Consider the following 22,937-nt stretch of genomic DNA (forward strand, 5'->3'; position numbering starts at 1 on the left):
TCTGCAGGCCTCATCTCACCATCCACATCAAATACAGGTAGAGGATCCCACATTCAACACATCTGGAGCTCCATCAGGCTGCTCCTCCTCCACTGCAGTCCTATCCAGTGATACTGCAGACACTGGGCGAGGCAGCAGTATACCAATGTTAATCAGTAGGGGAAGAGGGTGCAATCTTACTTCTACAATTTCACATTTGGAAGAGTGCCTTGGCAGTGAGGAGTAGCCCGAGGCCCTTCCCAGGAAAAGAAGCAGGCACAGGGGCCAGGACTCAGGCTCCATTTTGACCCAACGTTTATTGTCCTTTTACAACATGTCATTTTGGTTTAGAAACTGTTCGTGATTAGTTTTCCAACATTAACTCAAAAGCATGTAAAATAAGAATCAACCTACTCTCTATATAAACACCCAGCAACTGTAGCCCTTCACCCTCCTGCCCAGGTTGGGTAGGGGGAAGAAGGGAGGGCTTGGGCAGCATTGAGTGAAGTGCAGATGCTTTACCGTGGGGAATGGCGATAATGCCTTTGTTCACACCCACAGAGGTCCCCTGCGCTGCCCCAAACTACAACAGAAACGGCATGGGCCCAAGGCCCAATTCCTTGATGGTAATTCACTCTCCGCCTCCCAAATGGAAAATCGCTTTTATTTTATCGCTTTTGTTTTGTATTTTTTTGTAACAGCAAGCCCCGGTCCAGAATCTGACGCGGCTGAACTGCTCAGACCGAGGAGCGGAGCAGGCCGTGGGCGCACCCCTGGTCCCTCCTGGGCGAGCGCCCCCACCCTCAGGGAACAAGGTCCAGCCAGGCCAGCTCACTGCGCGCTGGCCACCACCACTTAGCCATACAGGTCATCGTCGTTATCTTCCGTGTACACACTGCCACCTGTGCCAGCGCCACTGCCCTGACTGGGGCCAGCTCCACCTTGGTTTCCTGAAGGGAATCTGCACAAGAGCAGAGGCAAAAAAGAGGGTTAGGGCAGGGCTTGTGTAGGATTTTCACAACTACCCATTCTAACCCCCTGAGGGCTCCAACTACCTTGGTTGTAGAGCTCCCCAAGACAAATTAAGCACTGCCCACTGAAACCTAGTTACCTGAAGCTGCCAAAGCCCCGACTCTGTTGAAGGGTCTGAGCAAACATCTCATACTTCCTGATGTCATTATCACTGACAGAACGGCGGGCAAAGCGCATGGCTTCCTCAAAGTGATCTCGACGGATCTCAGGCACTGGATCATCCTCTTCTACCTCCTGCAGGATAGGTAAACACAGACCACCGGGGCTAGTTAAGGCTCAGCCTGCATTCCTTCCCTGGCCTTCCTGACCCCATTACTGCAGTAGCTTATGGCAGAGGCTTAGAGGATTGGGCCTCTCCAATAAGTTGGGCCTCTCCTGAATAGGTTGCCAGGCCAATCTTCCTAAAACCGAGTCACTGCCCTGCTTAAAAACCTGTCAGTGCATTCTGGAAAAGGTAAAACTGTAGGGGCAGAATTCATATCAGTGGTTACCAAGGGCTTAGGGTGGGAAAAAGCAGCTGATTAAAGTGGTATGAGAGGGACTCCCTTGGCGGTCCAGTGGTTGAGACTCTGTGCTTCCACTGCAGGGGTTCGACCCCTGCTTGGAGAACTAAGACTCCGCGTGCTGCAAGCCACAGCCAAAAAATTTTTAAAAATTTAAAAAGTGGCACAAGGGAACTTCTGGGGATGATGGAAATTTGTCTACCTCAACTGTGGTAGTAGTTATAGAACTTATGTATTTTGTCAAAAAGCACAGAAATAGTACACCTAAAAAGGGCGAATTTTACAATATGTAAATTATACCTCAAAAACCTAAACTTTTAAGAAGAAAATGTCAATGGCTCTCAGTGCTTATCACATCTAGATTACACCTTACCTACTGGCCTCACTTCCAGCAACATATGATCTCTTCAATTCTACCCAGGTTTTCCCAGATCCTGCAATCCTACTTCTCAAGCAGGTTACTTGGGTGACTTATTTCCTTTATCCAAATTCTACTCTCTCTTCACAGCCCAGGCTCACACCCTATCTCTTCTACTGAGAAGCCACTCAATTGCTATGATTTATGAGACTGCCCTCGGATCAGTGTATCAGTAGTTTATAAGCTTTGATGAGAGGGAGGAGAGACGTCACAGGCCCCCTCTAAAAGGTAAAGAAAGCCATTTATTTATTTATTCGCGAAGTCAGTCTCTAACACTGTGCCATGATACAATGGGAAACAAGCAAGATGATATAGAGTCCCTATCTTTATTGAGCTTACACACACACACCACCAAATTGTGCATTTAATTCAAGGGGTCCATGGAACACCAGGGATAGGTCCACAGACCCTAGGTTCTTAGCCCTGCTCTATTTGTTTCCCTGCTGATCTCTTCTCAGCCTTTATAATTCCTGATTGAAGGGGTTATATGCTCAGCATTTTCTCTTTGACGCCCTGCTAAACATCTCAGTCAGGTGATCTTTCCAAAACCTTATACTCTTAACTCTAGGGCATTGTGGAGACTGTCCCCTGGCTCCCCACAACTGGCACATCTGGGGAAAGGATCCAGACTCACCATGGCTGACGGGTTGGTCTGCCTCTCCCGTTCTCGCCTGATCTCACTCTCGATCGATTCACGGATGGCCAGCTTGCAAGCACGTTGGCAAATCTCTGTCAAGTCAGCTCCAGAGAAGCCATTAGTCATCTTAGCCAGGAACTCCAAATCTACATCCTAAAAGAAGCAACATATCTATCTTAGCATTTAGTCTCTCCTTCCCTGTGATACATTGATCTTTGACCATCCAAGCACTCCCAATTCCAGTTTGTCCCATCTTCTGCCACCCTGTTTTATTCCTTATTCTAGATTACCCTAATACCCTCAAATCTTCCATATTCCCTTTTCAACCATAACCCAGGAATCCCCAACGGAATCTTGTCCAGGAACCAAACACCACTCCACACAGCCTGCAGATTCACAGAAGTCCCCATGACCCCAAGACCTTGCACCTGCCTTGGCAACTGGGGACTTGCGCAGGTTGGCCTTGAGAATGGCAACACGGGACTTCTCATCAGGAAGTGGGATGTAGATGAGCTGATCAAGGCGGCCAGGTCGCAGAATGGCAGGATCAATGATGTCAGGCCGGTTGGTAGCGCCAATGATAAACACATTTTTTTTTGTGGACATGCCATCCATTTCTGTCAGGATCTGGTTGATGACTCGGTCAGCAGCCCCACCACCATCTCCAATGTTGCCACCACGGGCCTTGGCAATCGAATCCAGCTCATCAAAGAACAGTACACAGGGGGCAGCTTGGCGGGCCTGTGTGAGGGACAGATGGACTCAAGCATTAGCACAATCGGATCTCTCAGATCTGAGAAGGAACGGAAAATAAAGTGACCTTCACTGCCCTAGCTGAGCTGCCAGAATGAGATGGTTTTAACTCTCCCAAAGAACAGCCTCCACCCTTAACTTGTCCCCAGGCAAGTGAATTGATAGCCCAGCCACCTATAGCTCACCTTGTCAAAGATTTCCCTGACGTTGGCCTCAGACTCCCCAAACCACATGGTGAGCAGCTCAGGACCCTTGATGGAGATGAAGTTGGCCTGGCACTCATTAGCAATGGCTTTGGCCAGCAAGGTTTTCCCACAACCAGGAGGTCCATAGAACAGTACTCCCTTGGAAGGTGTCATACCAAACTTGAGGAATTTGTCTGGGTGCTCCACGGGATACTAGGAGGAAAAGCAAAGAGGGTTCAGGGATACCTCCAGAGTTTGAAAGAAACCTAACCAAACAGAAGCATCCTCCCACACCATCCCATGGTGAAGACCCAGGTTCCCTAAAAGCAGGCTCCTTAGTGCCTCCAACCAGAGAATAGCAGGTTCCTGAATTATACTCACAATTTCCACAATGAATGTGACAACACCCCAATATCACCCAGCTCAATTACAATGTACTGAGGCAGTGACTCACCCTGGACCAAGCACCCTACCTGGACCAGCTCCTGAAGCTCACGTTTGACATCCTCCAGGCCCCCAATGTCCTCCCAGGTCACCTGTGGTACCTCTACCACAGTTTCCCGCAGTGCTGATGGGTTGCTCTGGCTCAGGGCCCACTAAAAAGGGAAGAAAAACTGGGGATGAGACTTGCCAGGGGAGATCAAAGTGCATGTGTGTGTATCTGAGATATGGGAGAGGCCCTTACTCGGAAGTCATCCATAGTAACTGCCAGGGAGTTCATGACCTCAGCATCGATGGTCTCGTCCTCTAGGTCAATGAGGTCCATCTTCTTGCGGATGGCTTGCAGAGCAGCCTCCGAGCACAGGGCTGCTAAGTCAGCACCCACATGCCCATGAGTTTCATTGGCTACCTGCAGAGAGAAGATCTACTTACTATGCTGTCTCTGAGACCTAGCTGCCTTAGGAAGCTCAGAGACAACAGAATCCTGGCCCCTTCCCCTGACTTCTATCTCTGGGTCCTTCCATTTCCCTGAACACATACCAGTGGCCCTTTCATCGGCTGGGTTTTAAGTATTCAAGCCTGGACTTGGGGCCTGGAAATAAAGCTGCCCCCCAAATTCTGGTTCACTCTAATTCACTGTCAACCGAGAAACATGCCAACCCTAGTTTTCTGGATTCAATCTGAGATCACTTCCCTTCCCCTGCACAAGAATCAAAATCAATTGCCTCACATCTGAAGCTTATGTCCCCAGTCAGTTCCCTTCAACTGCCTGGAAACAGATATCCTAACTTCTGGCCAGCCCTCATCACCACTCCACCTGTTCAAGGTCCACATCATCTGCCAGCTTCATGTTCTTGGTGTGGATCTGAAGAATTTCCAAGCGTCCTGTAGCATCAGGGATTCCAATATCTACCTCCCTGTCAAAGCGACCTGTGAGACAGTGCATAAACATAGACAGGAATCATTTCTGGTGCAGAGGGAAGAAAGGGCAGGCCTAAGGCGACCAACCATCCCAGTTTGCCCAGGAATGTCCTGGAGTTAGCACTGAAAGCCCCATATCCTGGGAAATCCCTCGGCCTCAGGCAAACCAGGATGGGTAATCACCCTAAACATGACATGGAATATGGGAAAGGAACCCTGGGCCCTAACACTGCAAAGAGCTTCAAGAAATCCTCAGGATTAGGTGACTTAGATGAAGGACAGATGTGGGATCAATGGGATTAAGGCCAGTAGAGCCACAATCTCCCCAAGAGCAAGGACAGCAAAAAAAGAAATTTGGGGTCCTTACCAAATCGTCGTAGGGCTGGGTCAATGCTGTTGGGTCTATTGGTTGCTGCCATAACAATGACATGGGCTCTCTGCTTTAGGCCATCCATGAGGGTCAACAACTGTGATACAATACGCCGCTCCACCTCCCCATGGGTCTGTCAGGACAGAATGTCTGGTCAGAAGTGAAGTCAGGACCTTTCAACACCCCACTATCCCCTCGGGTAAGTTCCTACTTTCTCTCTTTTGGGAGCAATGGCATCCAACTCATCAATGAAAATAATAGCAGGAGCATTCTTCTCAGCCTCTTCAAAGGCTTTACGAAGGTTGCTCTCAGACTCACCAGCCAACTTGCTCATGATCTCAGGACCTGAAAGCATATAGAATGGATACAATGACAAAACTATATCCTTTCTCAATCTCAAAAGAAATCAGCTATCTTGTTTGCCCAGTCCAGAGACAGGTCCTAGGTGAGAATGTGGTAATAACCTCTACTTACTTTCTCACAGCCCCTACCAACCATTATCCCAGGGTAGCCACCAAGCCAGGATAAAAAGTCAAGGAGCTCAATACACTTATCTAACAGTTGAGCTGGACGTACAAAATGATCACAGCAGATGCTATGGGACCTCTGGCCAGAGCAGCAGCAGCACACCAGCTGGACCTCTACCAGCTAAATATCATTCTCAAAGAGATAGCTAATCTCAGCCAGTCTTCCCCCAAACCCTCTCAAATAAGTAAGCATAGACATTTTGAGTTCTCATTCTAACTTACTCCTCTTAAATGTCTTCAGCCTGTCCACAATCTTTCTCAAGTTGGGGACAGATCAGGCGGCACCAGAGTAGAATACCATCCCCTTGTTGCTTATCTGTCTGCAATGTACTTTAGAATAAAAATACTAAAGTATACACGAGGATAGGTATACAAAGGAACATGTCCATGAGTTCTCCAGCTCATGAGACTGGGTCATGCTCAGCTCAGAGTTGAGTCCAGCCAAACAAAAAGCGAACCAAGGCCTCCTACCATTGATCAAAAAGAAGAAGGCGCCAGTCTCATTCGCCACAGCTCGAGCAATCAGGGTCTTTCCAGTCCCCGGAGGTCCATAGAGCAGGATTCCCCGAGGAGGCTGAGGACCAGTACAGAAGGTGTGATTAGGTTCAGACTCCCGCCTTCTCCCAAGCCCAGCCACCCTAAAATGGCTTGACAAGGGCTCCATCTAGAGAGGGTGAGAATCAGAGCTCAACTCTGACACCAGTAAGAGTGAGCCGTCAAGCAGCAGCTGCTAGGAAGACAGTTTACTTCAGACCATACTCACTCCTCTTACCAGCAGAGAAAATACTGCTAGAAAGCTGACAATACTTATGAATGCACAGGAGACAAAGAGCAGAGAAACCACACTAAGAGACTCTTAGTGTGACTGAGTCTGAAGATCCTGGGACTAGGAAAAGCAAGAGGCCATTAGGCCAAGGGCCTGAATTTAGACAGACAAGAACCAAGGACTAGCTTAAACATTTAAGAGTGTTGGCCAGAGGCTCACTCACTCCAGTAATCCCAACCCTCCAGGATTTATTATCATGTTGGAATGCCTTCCCTTACCAACTACCATAAGTATTCCTCTTTGAGGTTGTCTTTCATCTTCAGGGTGTCCCATGATACGGGAATGATTGGGATGTTACATTTCAGACCAGCAGTTCTCAAATATTTTGGAGATAAGCAGTTCTCAAATTTCCTTAACTTCTACTTCTACTGGGCAGCACTGTTCTAGACAGGTTGGCAAACTATGGTGAGATTTTATTTACAGGGTCCATTAGATGAAAATGGTTTTTACCTTTTGAAGGGTTGTAATTAAGGAAAAAAAAAAAAAAAGCAACAGAGAACTTAACTGGCCCACTCTGTTCTAGACCATTAGTAGCGTGAATGAATTTAGAGCCCTCTGTAAACTCAAATACGGTACTTCCTCTCTAATCCAAGGCAATGATGAAACACATGTATGAAGACGTCCTAGGATTAGACAGCAAGTAGTTGTTAATCACCACCCTAGACTATATCCCACAGAGCCCAGGATGCTCACCTTCACACCAATTGCCTTAAAGAGAGCAGGATGTCTCAGGGGCAGCTCCACCATCTCCTTTATCTGAGCTAGCTGCTTCCTGCAGCCACCAATGTCATCATAGCCCACTTCATTCAAAGACTCTTCCTCATCCTGAATATGGAAGAGACAAAGAAAAGAAGAAGGCAGGAATACTACTATCAGCAAAAGTTGAGTTTCTCCAAATCTGATGTAGAGAAATCTGCTGTATGAGAAGATTCTCCTCTAAAGGGATCATGCCTCAAAAAACAACTCTAAAAATCCCAAGAAAAAGATTTCTTTTGTTTTGTTTTTATTTTTATTTATTTGGCCGTGTCGTGCAGCTTGTGGGATCTTAAGTTCCCCGACCAGGGATCGAACCTGCACCCTCAGCAGTGAGCGTGCAGAGTTCTAACCACTGGACCACCAGGGAATTCCCAATTTTTGTTTTTGTTTTATTTCAATTATTTACTTACTTAATTATTTATTTATGCCAAGGCAAAGATTTCTAGCACAGCCTTTCCCTATCACACTGTCCTTAGTCTTACTGGGATGAGCTCCCCTAAGACCTGAAGCTAGAAACTGTGGGAAATGCACAGGGGTCTAGATGCCAGCATCAGCACCACTTCTTCAAAAATTATTCCAACCACTTAGACCTTTTAGGTTCAATCTAGGTTTTAAAAATTATTGGTATCAGATACTTCCAAGAAACACCTAGGCCCAGAAATGAATAGCTAGGTTTTCCACCTCTGGCAAGAAGCTTAGCTATCAAGTCTGGAAATTCTTTGCAACTACCACACAACTGTCCCACTAAGTAATCACAAAGTAGGGTACCGGGATCAGGGAGAGAACTCACCTCTCGTTTGATAGGCTCCCCTTCACAGTGAATCACTGTGTCTGGAGCAACAATACAGTAAGGACTGGGATCTGTCTCCACTACTTTGAACTCTACGGCACGCATTCCACCCCGGACAAGGAAAATGTCTCCTGTGAGAGCAATCAGCACAAGAGCAGTTAGAGGTATCTATTACCAGACCAAGTGAGAATTCCTCATCAGAACCTGGGATCTAGAATGCCAGGTTCACGAGATATTGCCCTTTCTCCTTCCCATCCACATCTTATTAAGCATCAGGCAAAAAAAGAAAGTAAACTGTGAAGAGTCCCTCTGCCACTCAAGACAGTGAACGAAACCTGAGGTGTCAGAAAGAAGCCCATAAGGTTTTTGATTTCTGGGGGATAGATAACCCAGGCTTTCACGACAACCACCAATGGTAAAACTGTGCTAAATATTAAGTACACTTTGGACAGCCAAAATGGCCCACCTCTTCCTTCAGAGATAAAAGAGAAGACAGCTTACTCTACTGGAGCAAGGAGTGAGAATGGGGAAATGGGGGAGTGGAAGGAAGGGGGGAAGGAGAGAGTACACATGAGCATGTGTACAGAATGTGTGTGTATAGACACACATATGAGAATGAGACAAAGATATCCCAACGTTTACTCTTGGGTATCCCTACAAACAATCACCCTTAAGTTCAGTCCCTAGAATTATTTCTCACCTTTCCGGATGGGTCGATAAGCTTCCAGGAAGTACGGCTTAAGGTAAACCTCGAAGAGATTGCCAGTGATGCCTTCCACCGTGTCATCGATGGGTAGTACATGGATACGTTTGCCGTACTTCACATCAGGGCATGGCTGGATGCTGAGGATGACAAGCAGACTCCACGTTACCAACCACACTGCAGCCCCAAGCACTGGGTGTCCAGAAGGGCCTGGCATAGAGAGCCGATGGCAAGCGAAAGAGAAAAGGCAGGGATGGCTTTAGGTGAAGAGAGGCAGGAGGGTAGGGTGGGAGTGAGGGCAAAGAAACAGCCAAGCAGAACAGGTCACACGCAGGGTGGGGTAGTAGGGGGAGCCTCTAGAAGAAGATGCTGGGGTGGCCCACTCCCAATCAATGAGCCAAAAGGAAGACCCACACATTTGGAAGCCTCACAAAGACACAAGAGGGAAGGTCTTCAGTGAGAGATATCCAAGGATGACCCATTCTGGTCAGTACTGGTAACCCAATGTTACAAAGGGAGACCTTAGTCTGACAAGTGTCAGGGTCAGAGAAATAGAAGTGAAAAAATAATCTCAGTCAGGTGGTCAGAGCACCTTGAGAAAGTGACTAAGCACCTCCAGGAAAGAGGCTACATGAAACCTATAATCCATGGAAAAGAATCAGAAGCCTGAGATGCTCCTGGCCAAGTGACAGATGGTTGGGTAGCAGTGGCTAGAGATGACTCCAAGATGGGGAAGCCTCTTGCCTAAAGTTAAGTCTAAAATCACTCAGACTGGCGCTATCCTAGGTCTGGCTCAAACTATGTCTCTCTCCTAGATTAACTTGGATCTTTACACAAACCTGCTACGAGTCCACCTTCCATGCCCATACTCCCATCTCATTCCAGCCCCAACAAAAGCCATTAATGCAACCCAGCTGTAAGGTTACTTGGCAGATACAAACACTCAAATGGCATCCTAAACCAGGGTCTAAGGTGTGATAAGTTATACCTCTGGTAGAAAAATATAAAGGTACCAAGAAAGTCACAGAAATGCCAACTTGTCCCAAGGGTCATGCAAAGGCAGGTTTTGAAGTCCCAGAGGCAGAACCAAAACCTAAAGACAACCTAGAAACATAAGTCTTCCCATGGCCTGCAAGCTCCCAATATCTGCAGCTGCCAAGGCCTTGGTGGGGGTACTGCCTGTAATGCAGGCTGTCTCTGGCCTCCCATCCCTGAGGGGCCAAGAACCCCACACACACCTGATGACATCCCCCAGGTGTACGCGAAGGTTATTCCGAACAACTCTATTCATTCGAATCTTCTCATCAGAACATGTGTCATCAGAAAGCACAATGCACACAGCTTCCCGCCTCTTCTTTCCTTTCAGCAACACTGTGTCACCTCGGAACAACTGCAGCTCATCCATCTTGGGCTGAGGAAAGAAGGTTAAGGCCTTTGGGTCACTGGGTCAGGGGGTAAGCAGCAGCCCTGGAGGTTGGGATTCCCAGTAAACCCCACTCTATCTGTGGTCACTGCAAGAAAAATGAGAGAAGAAACCTGGGAAAAGCCCTCAGGTTAAGTGCAATAAGCAAAGATTGGACTGTGGACCCAACTTACCTGGGACAAGGATACCACACTGTTGTCCTCATTGATGGCTTCATCAACAATTAACCGATTGGGGCGGTTCTTCTGTTTAAGAATGGCTGTTGATAAATCATCACCTTTTGAACTAGAAAGAGAAAATGAAGTCAGTTCCAAAACATATTCCAGCAAGAGCCCCACCAGTCTCTACCAGCAACTCTTGGTATTCTGAGTACTGGTATCCTAGCTGTAAGGCCCCAGGTGATCTTGCCCCAGGGTCAGGAAACTAAGAAAACAAAATAAAAGTGGAGACTAAGCAGTATTTAGAGAAATGAAAATAGTCTCAGACAGTATAGAAGAGTGATTAAGAGAAGGGGCTCTGTAGTCAGACCTGTTGGGTCTGAATCCCAACCCTGCCACTTAACTGTGATCTTGGGCATGTTATTTAACCTCTCTGGAGGTTGATGTCCTCTTCCGTAAAATGCGGACTATAGTAGCACCCATCTCAGGGGATTACTGTCTTATGCAAGATAATGAATACAAGTTCAACACAATGCCTGGCATATGGTATCAACGGTCATTATGATTAGCACTGCAGAACATAGCACAAGCTCTTTCCTTGCTAACCTTCTTGCAGAAGGAAGCAAGCAAGACAATCTCCCATAGGGCTCAGGGAGGCCCCAAGCCCCACAGAGCAAGCCTGGGAACAATGAAGAATCATTAGAATTACCCTTCTTACTGGCTAAACCTGCTGAACGCCAGAGCATTCTGTGTACCACAGGAATGCAAAGCATAAAGACGATCATATTTGGAAAAAACAAACAAACAAAAAACACACACACAAAACACTAACAGATCTGGAACCTTCATCAGAAAGAGGCTCAAGCTCAAAAGGAATCTCAGAAACCTCTGCAAAGACACACAACTCCATGGGGTTGGTTCAAAAAGTTAAAACCAAGAAATGTTGAGACATGGGGCAAATCCAAATCCCTCTCACCCAAATCAAGGTTGCCTGAGTCTGAACTGAGTTTAAACTATCTAAATAGTTTCATTATTTCCTAGAAGCTAAGATCATTCATCCGACACCAATTTCTCACTTAGCTCATCTCCAGCCTTCACTAACTAGACTCAGTGGGCTCTCCCTCTGAAGAGGGCTACCTCCTCTTAGTAAGGCTCAGGAAAACATGAGCATTAACCAAAATAAGAGGGCCAGACAATGGAAGAAGCCAAGAAATAAATAAAAAGGAACCTTTTCCATGGATTATTTCTTCACTCAACAAATTCACGTGTGTGTGTGTATACATATACATAAAAAATACATCAGACATCGTTCTAAGCATCTATCAGTCAACAAAAGAAGACAAAAAAGTATTCCTACTGGAAATACCTTCACAACTTGCAAGAAAAAAGATGCCTATGCTCTAGAATACCAGCTAGGGAGTTACGGGATTTTTTACATCTTTTGGCCCTGATACACTCAAAAGAAATACAAATCCCATTCATCTAAAGAAGTTGTAAGTTTTCTGCTGACCCTCTCACATAGGCTGCATCTTTATTCACTCCCTTTAAACTAGTTTCCAAGAGTGGAGTTTCCTTAGGTTTAAACTTGCCTCCCCCAACCCCAAAGTGGTGGTCACAATGCTGCATACTCTTCCAATGCTTATCAACACCCTAGAAAGCAAGTATGGTCAATATGAGAGTTGAGGGCAATTTAAATCCATCCATTCTCCCTCTCCCCTATGCATTAAAATACCCTTCAAGGGCTGCCCATCTTCCCGTTTGATGTATAGGACCAGGGCTAGAGAAAAACAAAATGTCAGATGCCTCTAGTCATCAGTTTGTATTTTAACCCCAAAGCTGCATCCTAGGAAAACCTCCAATCTGCCTACCATTCCTGACCCCAGCACTGGAGATGAGTGGGATGCTCTTCCCTTAAAGTAAGGACCTTTAATTCCACATCTATCTACTGAGATCAAAGGAAGTAATCTCTAAATGAGGAAATTCAGTTTGATCATGGGCCAAGAGCAGTCCCGGAGGCTCTTTGGGGACATCCCACTGGTCTTCTGCATGAGTCAGGCCCTTTCCAGAACCCCAATGGGCCACAGGGGACTTGGACAGAGTTCAGGTAAGTCATCAAGATGACCTAGAGATCAGAAACTGTCTATGATGCCAGGTTCCAAGAATTTTGGACTTTTAGTCTTGGAAACTAAAGACTAAGAGACTACTTTAATTCTTTATTAAGCAGTCCTTTTAAATAGGCACCTGAGTAATACTTCATCTCAATTCAGAAACTTGAGAAAAAGGAACACATCTCAAAAAAAACTAAACTCTCAAGTCAGGAAGGTGATTTGCATAGAAGGGTTTCCATAGGATGAGGGTGTCTTCCCCCCGCCCCACCCCCACCAGTATCTAAAGCTCTTAATTCTAAAACAGGTAGAGGTGGCCAGGTTTTATCTGATGCTTTCCTGAGTAGAGGGCCCAGGATTTCTCAACGTAACTGCTTAGGGAAAGGAACGTGTGTGTTTGACTAGTTAAGACAACTCTAACTCTCACACCTCAAAGGCTGAAATCTAGAAAGGCTCACAAAATACGAACTGAAGTTTGAATTTTAGCAAGAATCTAATGAACCTCATTTCACAACATCAAGAAAAACTAACTAAAGCCTTCTCGTATGAATAACAACATGCCTAAAGTATGAAGGCGGCCAGATGTGAAAGGCAGGGCCCGCCTCTCCCCAACAGCTTCTCATCACTCAGGTCGTAGACGATGCCAACCACAAGCCAGGCCGAGCCGGCTCTAAAAGTGGCCGTCGTGAGCTTCCCTGAGCTCGCCAGGCCTTCCCCTGCTCCGGCCTCCGCCTCGGTCTCCGGGCTCCTAAGGCCTTCACGTGGCCCAAAGTCCACGCCCACCGGGCGCAGTTAGGGCGTCGGGCCCGCGGGGCCTGCACTCTCTGGGGACCAAAGGCCTAGAGCGGGTGGCAGACCGGATCGCAGGTGGGCGCCCCCAACCCCCGGGGCGCCGCGCCAGCAGTGTGGGCCCGCAGACCTCTCACTAGGCCGGGACGGCCGCCCGGAGAAGCCAGTCATGCCGGCCCGGGCCTGCATGACACAGCACGATCTGGCCCAGGCCCCGACCCAGGCCCAACGCAAGCCCCGCCCAGGGGGCGCAGCCGGGCCCAGAGGGGTCCGCGGCTCCTCATTCGCCCCCTTCCTCTCCTCTCCTCTCCCTCCTTCCCTGTCTCCACCTCCTAGACGCGCCCACAGCCAGGCCCGGCCGGGCCTACCCAGCGCAGCGGGTCTTCCCGCTGCGCGCACCCGCGGCGGGCGGACGGGCGCACGCACACACTCACTCAGCTCCGGAGGCCATGGCGCGCGCCTCTCCCGGCCGGCGGCTGTGGCGGCCCGTGGGTAACGGCTACAAGAGGTGGCAGGCGACGGACTGGGCCGGGGCTTGGGTCTCCCGGGCGGGGGACGAGCGGAGCGACAAACCCGCAGACGGCCTCCCTCTCGCTTCCTCCCAGCGGCACCGGGGCGGTGGGCGGGCGGGAGACGCTGACGCCTGATCCGCGAGGGGGCAGCGGCAGCGACGACCCAAACGACGGCTGCAGACGCTTCGCTAAGACTGAGCCGAGAAGAGCCGAATCATCGGAAGGAGAGGTGCTCTCACCTCAGCCAATCAGCGCCTGCCCTGGGGACTCCCGCCCGCCTCTCCGCGCCTCTCCCCAGCAACCCGCGGACCGGAGCCAATCAGGAAATTCGCTTGCTGCCCGGCTCCCGCCTCAGGGATGCAACACGCCTAGTAACGCCACGGCAATTGGCCGCAACGCTACGCTTCCTCGACGGATTGGGATTCTCGACCAATCAACGAAAGGAAGAGGGCCAGATCGACTGGCGAAAGGAGAGGCTTTATCCCTGGGAGGCAGGCTCTCCCACTTGGCTCCAGTTCATTGGCTCCTGAGCTTATCCTGCTAGAAAAACCTGGCACAATGGATTGAACCCTTGTATTAGTCTAGTTCCGTTGTAGTGACAACCTACACACCCATCTTCTTCCAAAACCTGAGTCTCAACCCTAAGCCCTCTCCTTGCTCCTTCAATACGCTGGCTCCAGCCATCTCTATTCTGGACTCTTTGACTAGCACCCCAGCTCTTAATCCACTGTACTTTATTGTCATTGCACTCTTTGGTAATCCTAATCCCATAGGCTTTACAGTTCCTCAGGGCTTGGAGATACATGCTTCCTCTTACCACCAGGTATTAATATTTATGGCTAAACGAGGGAGGGCAGTCAAGTCCAGAGAGGAGTCAAAAGGCAACTACAGGGGCTTCCCTGGTGGCGCAGTGGTTGAGAATCTGCCTGCTAATGCAGGGGACACGGATTCGAGCCCTGGTCTGGGAGGATCCCACATGCCGCGGAGCAACTAAGCCCGTGAGCCACAACTACTGAGCCTGCACGTCTGGAGCCTGTGCTCCGCAACAAGAGAGGCCACGATAGTGAGAGGCCCGCGCACCGCGACGAAGAGTGGCCCCCGCTTGCCACAACTAGAGAAAGCCCTTGCACAGAAACGGAGACCCAACACAGCCAAAAATAAATAAATAAATTTAAAAAACAAACAAAAAAACACAAATGTTCAAGTACAATTGGTGTCTTTAAAAAAAAAAAAAAAAAAAAAGGCAACTACAGAACACACAGCAGATTCAACAGAGCCCGAAGCAGGAAGAAAATTGTAGGCTGAGACTTGAAGTCCTCGGGCCCAAAATGCCAGCTAGCCCTGACTATATTCAATAGGCAGCTTTGGGGGCCTGTTGACTGAATTCACCCTTCACCCCCTATCCACACAGACACGTTTGACTGAGACAGTGGAAATCCAAATCTGGGATGAGGGAGGGGGTGGGGAATCATTCTGAGACTCAGAGGTCTGCTTGTCTCTCTGCTCTAAGAATCAGATACTTGCCCTTCTCCTGAGGGCACCACCTTCCAGACCTAACTCCACTCATTCTGTCACCTCACAAAGGATCCTGGGCTTTGGGGTTTTGCTTTTAGGCAACAAGAAGGACTAAAGGCACTGCCACCTGAGTAAGGATTCCTGTAGCCCTTTCTCCTGAGTCTCATAAGGTAGACGATGTTGGGAGAAGGTACCATAGACAACCAGCACTCAACTGAATCAGACAGCTTTGAGTCTTCCCACTCAAGTGTATGTAGTAGGCAGACAAGAGATAGATATGAAATTTTACTCAACACATGAAAAGGGAAACAGGAAAAAACGTGCTATGAGCAAAGTCAATGCCTTGTTGGTGGAAGGGGGGCTTCTTCTGGAACCAGAACAGCAGTAACCAGACCAAATTTTGGAGAACTACCACCAGCCTCTCCAATGCCAGACTTATATTGGAATGGTCAGCTCCAGCCATGTTCCCCAAGGACGGTGTAGCAGAAAGCCCTCCCCACAGATGGCCCACTGAGGCCCCAGCTCAGGTTCTTTGAAACGTGGCAGCTACAGGTCACGAGTCTCCAGCAGAGACGTCCGAAATTCCTCAAGAAGGGTTTCACGGTCAGGGGGATGGATCCAGCCCAAACAGGTTTCTAGGTACAGGGGGAGAGACCTGAAACCAAAAAGGGTGACGTCTAAGGGAGGACAGGCAGAAGACTGCGCAGCCATTCCCTCCCTTTCATTCACCACCGCTCCCAATAGGCCCAAGGACTCCAGGACGCCAGCTGCCTCTCAGCCTCACCATACAGCATTCTCCTGTGGCAACTCAGTTTGGGCCTCCAGCCTCCGCCAGAGAGCAGTGGCCTCATCCCTCCGATCCAGCCTCCTCAGAGTCTGAAGCAGGTGAAAGGAAGCGTCTTGATTACCTGTAGCCCCACCCCAGAGTAGAGAGCCTTAGAACTTGACACAGACTTAAGCATCATTTTATAAAAGGGAAAACTAAGGCCTAGAGCAGGGAAGTGTCTTGCCTACATGGTACCAGGGGTACATCACTGCCAACCATGCCTATCCCTGGGCACTGCCTGCTCAGGACAAAGGGCTCAGCTGACCCTGCTCCTGCCCAACACATTCTCAGCACAGTTATGGTCTCTGTGTCTGAAGACACTGGGAAGCCTAGAGAACTCCTGAGAGGCCTTCATACACACTTGTATATGTCTTGCATATGTCTGCACACCTGGATATATCCCTATATATATACAGGCACAACCCCATTCACCCCTCCTATCAAGGAACATCACTCTTAACACTAATCCCCAAGTACCTCCCCCACGGCCCTCTCTGTCCTTACGCATCTGTGCATAGCTGATGTCTTGCACATGTACATACCTGGGCACACCTGCACACTGAGAAGGAAGTCCTGTAGGGCTTTGGTATCCTGGCCACTGGCCACCCATTCCAGTCCACGACTAATCAGGGCGGCTGCCCGAAGCTGTTGTAGTGCCACATCTGATGTACACCCCTGCTCACAGCTGGAAGCAGGCCCTGGGGACCACTCCCAAAGTCAAGACATGTGTTCCCAGCCACACTGTCACCAACACCTCAAGTCCCCTCTCTATCTCTTGTGTTTGGAGTCCCTTTCCCTTAAATCTCCTGGTGGGCTAGGACACATGGAAAGGAAACCACCACCACCACAGAGGAAAACTGAGAGTCTAGATCACCTTGTTCTTTATCCTTGGGTGTGGCCTGGAAGAGCAGCTCAAGGCACCTGAAGTGGGACACAGAAGCAGGGGTAAAGAAGAGTCAACCTCAGAAACTCTAGGGTGAGTAGATAAGAATGGAGCTCACCAACTCAGGTCCCAATTAGAAAATTATCCCTCCACATTTCCCTGAGGGTCGTGGTTGGCTTCCTGGGCTCACCGGCTAAATTCACTAATTGCCTCCTTTTGGGCCCCCAGTTGCACCCAAGCTTGGCCCTGAAGCAGATAGGTGGCAGAGACCCAGGGTGAGCAGTGTGGTAACTCTTTGGTTCCTCTTCTGGCATCTTCCCACAGCCGGGGCCTCTTGGGAAGCAGGGATGACATGCGGCTAAGCAGCTCCTCACACACGGTCAAAGCATCCTGGGCTCGGCCTGCCTGAATCAGCGCTGCTGCTGCCTCCAAGAACACCTCAGGCACACAGGGCCCTGGGGGGCATGGGGGTGGGGAGAACTGGGGTGGGAGGAGAATGCAGTGTCTTGAAGAGACATGAGCCACCACCCCCAACCTCTTCACCAGGCTCTGGTATCATGCAGAGACCACCCATTGCTTGCTGCCTGGATCCTCCTTGCTCTGGGAACCCTCCCAGTCTGGTGCCCCAGATTGGACAGAAAGAACAGCAGAGGAAAAGTCAGAAAAAAGCAGTCCTGCGCTACTCCAAAGGAGACTCCAACCCTCCCACCCCATTGCAGAGCAACATGACATACCCACCTTTGGCTCCGAGCCATCCAGCAACAGGGCCAGCAGGTCCAGGTAATGTTCTGCAGCATTCTCTGCCCTGAAGAGTCATAACCCATGAGTCTCACCTTAGGCCATAGCAGGGCACTCCAAGGGCTTTTAGCTAAGGGCCCTGGGGTGTGGGGAGGGCGAGGTTTGGGGACTCCAACACTGGCTCAGTATGGATCTCTACTACTTACAGACTGGATTTGGGAGAAGACTTTAGAGTTTTCAAGATACAGGAGGTTAGTGTCTGGGTAAAGAATCCTCAGTTCAGGTCCAGCAGCAAGGCAGGAAGCTGAAAGTGGGGACCCATGTCCTGCCCCTGACTTGTCCATCCCCCCAACTCGTAAGAACAGAAGCAGAGTCACAGCACAGCGGAGGCGCCAGAAGTGGGAAGAGGAGCTCAGGTGAGCAAGGTGGACCTCACCTTCCCGTCTGTAGGCATCGGCTTGCTAGCAGGTACTTGGCCTGGCTCTGTGTGCCACAGTGAAGGGGTGAGGCTGGGTCAGGTCGTGGGAGTAGTAACTCTACTTCAATGAGAAGCTGTGGGGCTTCAGGGATATGAGCGACACTCAAGGCCTAAAGAGAACAAAAAGAAGAACGTATATCTATAATCTCTGGGACCCATACTTCCTTCTACTTACACCTTGACTACTTACCCCAACACAAGCATCTCAGCAGTCCCCGTATCTTCACCCGACACAGTCCCTTACCTCAACCAGCAGCTCCAGACACTCGATCTCTGCTGCCGTGTTCTCCAGTTGCCGATACAGCCTGGAGGCCTCCAGAAGCGGGGGACCCCAGGTTGATTCCCCTTTCAGGGCTGCAACCAAGTACAGCAGAGCTCTCTGTGGACTGCCCTAGAGGAGTGAGAGGACACAAGCCTCAGCTACCCTCACAAAGCAGAAAGCTGCTCCTAACGCCCCTGGTTTCCCCAACCCACCCTAGGACTGTCTTTACCATCTTACGAAGACAGGTCCCCAGGGCTGTGTACACCTGGACCAACACAGGCCGTGGGCACAGACCTGAGGCCGCTTCATGCAGGCTGCTCAGTGCCCTGGGTAGGTTCCCTGTGATCAGCTCCTGGAGGCCTGTGGGCAACCAGGGTGTGAGCTTAGAGAGGCCAATAGGGCAGGGGGCATGATGGGGAAGAAGAGCACAGAGAAGCTCTACTGAGCTGAAGGGTAGAGGATAGAGAAGACATGAGCCCAGAGGACCCCTTAAGACAGGGAGTGGGGAGGAAGGGACAAGTCAGATTGCTAGCTGGCCTTGGCGATAAGCAAATGCTGTCAGAAGGACACCCCTCAAGTCCTGGGCATCCTGCAGGGTCAACGGAGCATCTGACTCCTCAGCTGGGGGCCTCCAAGTTTTCAGGAGCAGCAGGAGATCCTCAGAGGCCCCGCTCTGGGGAAAGAAGGATGATCAGAGGTTCCAAGCCTGTAACTACCCCTTCACCTATCTTAGTCCACCCTGGCTGGACTCTGAACTTAAGGATCCTCCTGATTCTTGTTCCCTCAATTCTAAGAGATCGATAGCTGTGAGGCAAGGATAAAGGGAGGAAGAAAAACCTGGGGCAGAGATGATCTATTTTAATGAGTCTCCTCACTCAGGATCAGCCCACGAGGACACAGAGCAACGACCATGTTTGGGTTACTGATGAAAAGACTGAGACTGGGAGGTGACTTCAGCAAGGTCACGAGAGCTCTAATTCTACCCAAGATAATCAAGCTCCCAAGAGAACCCCTCCAATGAGGAACAAACCAGAGCAAGGTCACCTAAGAGTCCCTGAGAAAACCTGGGTCTTCTGAACACCAACCCAACAGCCTTTCCAACACATAATGATGATACTGCAGCTAGGAAGGGTGGGAGGAGGAAAGAGACCCTTAGGTCCAGATCACTACCTGAATTACCTGGCTAACATTCAGGGTCTGCAGCAGCAAGGTCAGGTCCCCAAGACGGTCAGTGCTCAGCCAAAGGGCAGCCTGCAGGCCAGCAAGGTGGTGAAGGGCAGGGAGCAGCTCCGGCAGAAGGGAGGAAACATGGAGGACGGACTCCCACAGCCCCCTAAGCCCATGTTCCAGCCTGGCCTTCAGGTGCTCCTGGGTCTCCAGCACTGTAGAGTATACACACACATACAGCTGAGGTGGGACCTCATCTCTGGCTTTTCTTCTCTGCAGGAGCCCAAAGGTCACAAAGGCGCTCCTGGTCCAAGGAGCACATGGAGGATCAGAGAAGGGCATCTCCGTGGAGGTGACAGATTATGTTGCTCCTCCTATCCCCCTTGCAAGAACTTAAGCCCAGCCTGAGGCTGGCAGGGGCATGGAAGGCAATCTCTGGCCCTCACCTCTCTCTAGGCCCTGCTGGATATCCTGTGCCAGGCCCTCAGTGAAACCCTGGGCCAGGCTTGCCCTCAGGGTAATGAAATTGCAGATGACAGTCAGTTCCAAGGGGAGAACAGAAACAGCCGCAGGGAGCCCTGGAGCAACAAATGCTGGTCTCACAGACCACTCTCAGGTGAAAGAGATCACCCCACCCCAACCAAAATGGCCTCAATAAAGAACCCACCCTTTGGAGACTTCCCTGCTGGCGCAGTGGTTAAGAATCCGCCTGCCAATGTAGGGGACACGGGTTCGAGCCCTGGTCCGGGAGGATCCCACATGCCGCGGAGCAACTAGGCCTGTATGCCACAGCTGCTGAGCCTGCGCTCCAGAGCCTGCGAGCCACAACTACTGAGCCCGCGAGCCACAACTACTGAACCCTGCGCACCTAAAGCCCGTGCTCCACAACAAGATAAGCCACCGCAATGAGGGGCCCGCGCACCACAACGAAGAGTGGCCCCCACTCGCTGCAACTGGAGAGGGCCTGCACGTAGCAACAAAGACCCAACGCAGCCAAAAAAAAAAAAAAGAAAGAAAAAAAAAGAAAAAGAAAAAGAATCCACCCTTTGGACAGAGAATTTGGAAAGGGCAGAAGGTTTTCCAAATAGACCATCCTGGAGACCACTTCTTCAAATGCTGCTGGGGGGGGGGTGGTGGTGTGTGTGTGTGTGTGTGTGTGTGAGTAAGGAGAGAGATTCACCTGTATAAAGACGATTCCATTCCAGTCCTGTCTGTGCCTTAAACAGAACACCTTACCCCCTGAGTAATGTCCTCGATCCCAGAAATGCAGAAGAGGAACTGGTCTCTGGCTGTGGAGGAGGGGAGTGACCATCCTGGGGAGAGCGCTACTTACCCTGCAGACTATGGAGGAGTCCCCGGAGCCCTTCCAGTGCATCTTGAGCCAACTGCTGTCGCCTCGGAGACAGACCTGAGTCCTGAGCAACCTAACAAATGTGGGGTGGGGTACAGTCCTTCCCTCTCCCCTTGCAGCTGTGGCAAGGGATGTCATTCTCCAGCCATTTCTGGCTCTTTAGGGGAGGTCACGCTCAGCCCCTCCCCATCGGCCAGGGTAAATCCACTGCATACCCCTTTCCTGGTATTTTGGGGTTGCAAAGAGAGGGTCCCAGCAACCGCGTTACCTTGGCCTGTTGAACTAGTTGGTCATTCTTTTCCCTCCACAGGTCCAGGCAGCTGGCGTGAGAGGCTGAAGAGCCCGGAGGGGTCCTGTGAGCCATGGCGGCCGAGGCTGGGCCCAGACACCTGAAAGGGGCCGCTGAAGGGTACGCCTGGCCCCTCCGACGCCCCACTGAGAGCGGAGAGGCCCGTACACTTCCGCACCCCGCCAAGGCTCCTTTGCTCCCCTCGGGGTTCCAGCTGGGGCGGCCTACCCTTTCCGAGAGAAACGGACACCCCACCGGCCGCCTGGCCGGGATTCTACCTCCGCCTCTTCCACCCGCGCCTCTGATTGGCCCGGCCGGCAAAATGCTCGGCTGCGGTTGGTCGTCTTCAAGGGTTACTCCCCGCGGGAAACTGGAAGAAGAAACGAGTCGGGGCCAGACCAGAGAGGAAGGCAGAGGTGGGCCAGAGACCGGGGACGTGTCTGAGTGGGTAGGTCTTACGGCTCGCCGTTCCGCTGCTCAGCCCTCGCGGAGGCCAAAGCCTTAAGTCGACCTCAAAAACCCGGAACCCGCGGATCAGCCCTTCCCTCGCCGCCACACATCCACGTCGGCCGGCGATTTACCCCGCCGCGGAGGGCTGGCCCGCGCGATGCACGCTGGGAGTTGTAGTACCGCCGGGAGCCGCCACGAAAGGTCCAGCCCCAGAAGTGTCTTCAAAAAGAACTGACCTGAGACCGAGGCCCTCGGTAATCGGCCCATCCTATCTCTGCTCACCATGGAGCACCAACACGCTCACCACAGTCTGCTCAACCACATGCAGTCCGACTAGCTGGCAGCGCAGCCCTGTGCCTGTGCAGCCTGCCCTGCTCAAATATACCTGCCCAGTCCTTTCAACACATGGAGGTAGGAGAATTGGAGATCCGTAAGCAAAGAAGAAACAAGCTGCGACGCTTGCCATCTATAAAGTCAACTCAAAATGGATAAATTGGACTTCATTAAAATTAAAAACTCTTGTGCTACAAAGACACCAGCAAGAAAATTCAAAGATGTAAGTCAAACTGTTATGCTGGACACCTTAAACATATCCAGTGATGTATGTCAATTATATCTCAATAAACTGGGAAAAAAAGAAAATTCAAAGATGTCAATTATACCTCAATAAAAAAAGAAATAAAAGAAAACTCAAAAGTCACAAAGTGGGAGAAATTATTTGCAAATCATTAACGTCATCTTTCAGTGGTCTCATCTCTTCCTGTCCTGGGCACCCTCAAACCTCAAACCCCAGTCCTGACCCTTCTCAGAACCTCTTCCCCACTTCTTTGATGGATGTTTCCATGAGGATTTCATGCCAGCACTTCAACATGACACAGCAGTAGTGAGGTGGATGGAGGGCACAGGAGACGTATGAGGAGCATTAGATTCATACAATTTTGGCTTCAAGTCAGGAATAATCAATGGGACAAGGTGTGTTAGATGGGTGAGTAGGTCTGATAAAAGGCAGCACAGGTTGGGAAACCAGGGAAGCCTCCACAGACGTGAAGGGCAAAGGGTGTTCTGAAGTGAAAGGACACAGTTGAGGAGGAGGAGATACAGCACTATTGGGGCTTTAGACAGTGAAAGTCTGTGTGCTCCATGATGCCTG

At 50.2% G+C, this 22,937-nt stretch overlaps 2 protein-coding genes across 5 annotated transcripts; both read right to left on the reverse strand.

The window, feature by feature from the left end:
• Nucleotides 1-277: 277 nt before the first annotated feature.
• Nucleotides 278-14,048, reverse strand: VCP (valosin containing protein). Its single transcript, XM_059924987.1, has 17 exons — nt 13,751-14,048; nt 10,438-10,549; nt 10,080-10,252; nt 8,839-8,981; nt 8,139-8,269; nt 7,286-7,417; nt 6,238-6,340; nt 5,451-5,584; nt 5,237-5,372; nt 4,766-4,878; nt 4,193-4,357; nt 3,981-4,103; nt 3,508-3,720; nt 3,002-3,310; nt 2,567-2,722; nt 1,091-1,245; nt 278-940 (listed from the first exon to the last, which is right to left on the reverse strand). The coding sequence occupies exons 1-17, from the start codon at nt 13,765-13,767 to the stop codon at nt 835-837; spliced, it is 2,421 nt and encodes an 806-aa protein (XP_059780970.1). The 5' UTR covers nt 13,768-14,048; the 3' UTR covers nt 278-834.
• A 1,567-nt stretch (nt 14,049-15,615) lies between these two features.
• On the reverse strand, nt 15,616-22,869 carry FANCG (FA complementation group G). Of its 4 annotated transcripts, none has more exons than XM_059924988.1 (14): nt 21,317-22,869; nt 21,031-21,121; nt 20,144-20,275; nt 19,710-19,912; nt 19,068-19,203; nt 18,760-18,890; nt 18,513-18,659; nt 18,227-18,378; nt 17,791-17,857; nt 17,243-17,532; nt 17,044-17,090; nt 16,712-16,867; nt 16,128-16,251; nt 15,616-15,998 (listed from the first exon to the last, which is right to left on the reverse strand). In XM_059924988.1, the coding sequence occupies exons 1-14, from the start codon at nt 21,410-21,412 to the stop codon at nt 15,890-15,892; spliced, it is 1,881 nt and encodes a 626-aa protein (XP_059780971.1). In that variant the 5' UTR covers nt 21,413-22,869; the 3' UTR covers nt 15,616-15,889. The 4 variants fall into 4 exon arrangements, 3 of the variants coding, with proteins under 3 accessions (XP_059780971.1, XP_059780972.1, XP_059780973.1); XR_009503707.1 differs by having other exon boundaries at nt 15,909-15,998; nt 16,128-16,219; XM_059924989.1 differs by lacking the exon at nt 20,144-20,275.
• Between the last annotated feature and the right edge of the window lie 68 nt (nt 22,870-22,937).

This window comes from Balaenoptera ricei, chromosome 6 (genome assembly GCF_028023285.1).
Source record: "Balaenoptera ricei isolate mBalRic1 chromosome 6, mBalRic1.hap2, whole genome shotgun sequence".
NCBI classification, from domain to species: domain Eukaryota; kingdom Metazoa; phylum Chordata; class Mammalia; order Artiodactyla; family Balaenopteridae; genus Balaenoptera; species Balaenoptera ricei.